Here is a 3,439-nt window from a genome sequence, read left to right as displayed (position 1 = left end):
CACTTCTCACACCCATGCTACAATGTCATTCTAAAAATAAACAATTACATCATCAAAATCTCAAAGCTACAAGATGATGTACGATTAATTCAAAACAACACAAATAAATAAGCATTACATTTGATAGAGTAAGAGTTAAGGATGTTCAAACCTAAACAGTACTGACCGCCCCCACCACCACCACCAGTCTCCGAGGGCCTGTGAAGGGCATAGGCTCTTGTCATTTGACCAACCCTGTTATTAAGATCATATGTAAATGTTACAAACCTGGCTGAATATGAACATTGACCGTAACAGGAGAGCCAGGTCTGACCACACCACCGCTGGGCCGTACTCGAAACTTCTCTGGAGATGTTGTTTTCACCTGAAATCAGAAATAATTAAATAAATAAGTAAATATTCCAACAAAATGCATCAAATAAGCTATTTTAAAAATATCCTTAAATATCAGGTGTGCATTACTAAAGAGCTGATATCAAGAGAGTTTTAATGAAACAGTTGTTAAATACAAAACATACAGGTCGTAGTAAGTCAGATATCTTGTTAGAAGGGATGTAATGACCCTCAACAAAACTGAATAAGAAAATTTTATTTATTCATATCATACCATCAGATAAATAGCATATATGATACCAATCAATTGGATTTAATACTGGTTTCAGATTCTGGCAAAAAGCCAAATTTTTTGGGGGAAGGGGGAAAGTCAATTACATCAACCCCAGTGCGTAACTGGTACTTATTTTATTGACCCCCAAAAGGATGAAAGGTGAAGCTGACCTTGGTGGAATTTGAAAAGACAGATGAAATACTGTTGAGCATTTTGCCTGAGATGCTAACAATTGTGCCAACTCACCACCCTAATTGGATTTAATATTACAAATTATAAAAAGAGATTTTCAGTATATAGATTACACACGTACATACATACCTTGTACGCAATAGGGTTTGTTAATGTGTTTGAAAGGCTGATAGTGCTATAAATCTCTTTCACATTCTCATCCAGTTGAAAACACAATTCATCAGCAGGCCTATGAATAAAAAAATACATAATTCTTATTAATCCATTAATCTAATAATCCACCAGATACTGATAATTATTAAAACAATACTAAGTAACATGGTTGCAAAGCAATGGTCACTGTGGTAAGGAGAGACAGGACATGTAACTTAACTCAAAATAAATGATATGGAAAATTTACCTACTCAGCCGAATCTCCTGTCTCTGAGTTCAATCCCTGTGTTATTCATCGAATAAGAATACATACCCAATAAAGGGACCCTGCACTACTTGAAAGGGCAGTTATATCATCACTAACAGTTTTGCGTTCATGAAGTAGGTTGAGGGTCAAACAGCATGTGGATGTAAGAACACTAACACACACCAGAACTGACCAATGACTACAGTTGAGAGCTATTGGCATAAGTGAAATAAAATGGTTTTGTCCCAAATTGAACTTGGTTCTCTGACAGTGGAAAGAAGTTCTAGATAGGTACAGACATGGCTGTGTGGTAAGGAGTTTGCTTCCCAACCACATCGTTCCGAGTTCAGTCCTACTGCATGGCACCTTGGGCAAGTGTCTTCTATTACAGTCTAGGGCTAATCAAAGCCTTGTTATTGGATAGGGCCAACTGAAACTGAAAGTAGCTCATACATGACTAAAGACTGGACACTAAAAAGACTTAAATAAAACAGTTACTGACTACAAAGCATAGAGAGGCCGTAGTATGTTAGATGTGTCATTAGCAGGGATGTGATGACCATCAACAAAAGTGAATAAGCAGAAAATTTCATTTCTTCATTTATAACAAAATGAATAGGAAAGTGTCTCACCTGATTGACAAAAGACGAGTTTGAAAACAATTGTCTTTGTTTTGAAATTTCTTTTCTAAAGAACTTAGAGCCTGAAAGTGATTAAAACAAATGATTATAACAAAACAATTAATTATTATTATTATTATTATTATTATAGCGACATCAATATTTTATGGATAGTATTACTGTGTATGTATGTATATATATATATATATATATATATATATAAATATATATATATATATATATACAAACATATAGTGAGAATTTACAAAAAAACAAACGATGAAGACGGGTGTGTAAACAACAAACAGATGTATTAGTCTAACACTCAGGAAGTGAGAAAGTCTTTTATGTTTCGAGCCTATGCTCTTCGACAGAAAGGAACACAGAAACAAACAGGGAGAGAGAAAATAGAAAAGGTTTAGTGGCTAGTGATCTATCATGGCGAATGCCAGACAGACTATGTATTGTGTGTGTGTGTGTATATACGCAAATATATACATATATATGTATATAATTGTGTGTGTGGGTGTGTGTATACACAAATATATACATTTATATGTATGAATATATTTATAGTAAGCAAGGCAGGATTAAACATGTGTGTGTACATATATTATTTACATTTGTATATAATATATATGTATGTATATATATTATATTTACATCATCGTCATCATCATTTTGACATTCATTTTCCCATGTTTGCATGGGTCAGACGAAATTTGTTGAAGCAGATTTTCTATGGCCAGAAGCCCCCCCCCCTCGTGCCAACCCTCACCTGTTTCCAAGAGAAGTAACATCTCGCCCTGACTAAACATGAAGAACACTACTTGTGACCTCCTTTACAATTGTAGTGCAATGACAAGATGAGAATGCACACACACACACATACACACACACACACACACACACACGCATGCTTTGGCCAGCCCAGTGTCATAGCAGAAGACACTTGCCGTAGAATGGGACTGAACGCAAAACTAATAGCTACATTTATGCTCATTATATAAATATTTATATACACACCTATATATTTAAATATTTACATGCATACAGATATATCTGTGTGTGTGCGTGTGTGTGTGTGTGTATATGTGTGTGTGTGTGTGTGTGTGTGTGTATACACATACATATATATAGAAAACAGAAGGACAAGAACACTAACAAGAAACGTTACAGGAGCAATACTATTAGTAATTAACAACCATTCAATTACAACAACAATGAAAAATATAATACACCAACACACCAAAATAATAATTAGTAACAACACGAATATTAATTCAAACGAAGACTAACGAGTATATATATTGCATATATAAAGAAACCTATTGAGACACACTCTCGCGCTCTCTCTCTCTCTCTCTCTGCATGTGCGTGCATGCATTGCTCATGTGTATCATTATTGTGAGTTTCTGGTGGTCTTCGAGCCTTGGCTCTGATTTTAACAAGTGATATTATATACCCTACTCTGTCTAAATTTGCCTTATATTGTGCCTGTAAGGGTGTGAACTTGCTGGCCACTTTATTATTACCTTATTAATAATATCATTAATAATGGTAATGATACATGTTTATTTCATATATATATATATATATATATATATATATATATATATA

General features: G+C 34.3%; 1 protein-coding gene across 1 annotated transcript in view; it reads right to left on the bottom strand.

Annotated features, from left to right (window-relative positions):
- Window positions 1-3,439, bottom strand: part of LOC106867559 (motile sperm domain-containing protein 2) — a 71,221-nt gene that overhangs the window by 6,630 nt on the left and 61,152 nt on the right. Inside the window, exons 11-13 of the mRNA XM_052972259.1 lie at window positions 1,832-1,902; window positions 929-1,028; window positions 268-364 (exon numbers count right to left, since the gene is read on the bottom strand). Of these exons, the coding sequence (XP_052828219.1) occupies window positions 268-364; window positions 929-1,028; window positions 1,832-1,902 (268 nt within the window). The remainder of the gene's footprint in view (window positions 1-267; window positions 365-928; window positions 1,029-1,831; window positions 1,903-3,439) is intronic.

Source organism: Octopus bimaculoides, chromosome 13, assembly GCF_001194135.2.
Source record: "Octopus bimaculoides isolate UCB-OBI-ISO-001 chromosome 13, ASM119413v2, whole genome shotgun sequence".
Classification (NCBI taxonomy): domain Eukaryota; kingdom Metazoa; phylum Mollusca; class Cephalopoda; order Octopoda; family Octopodidae; genus Octopus; species Octopus bimaculoides.
Note: the sequence above shows the minus strand (reverse complement) of the source record. Positions and strands in the feature narration are given on the sequence as shown.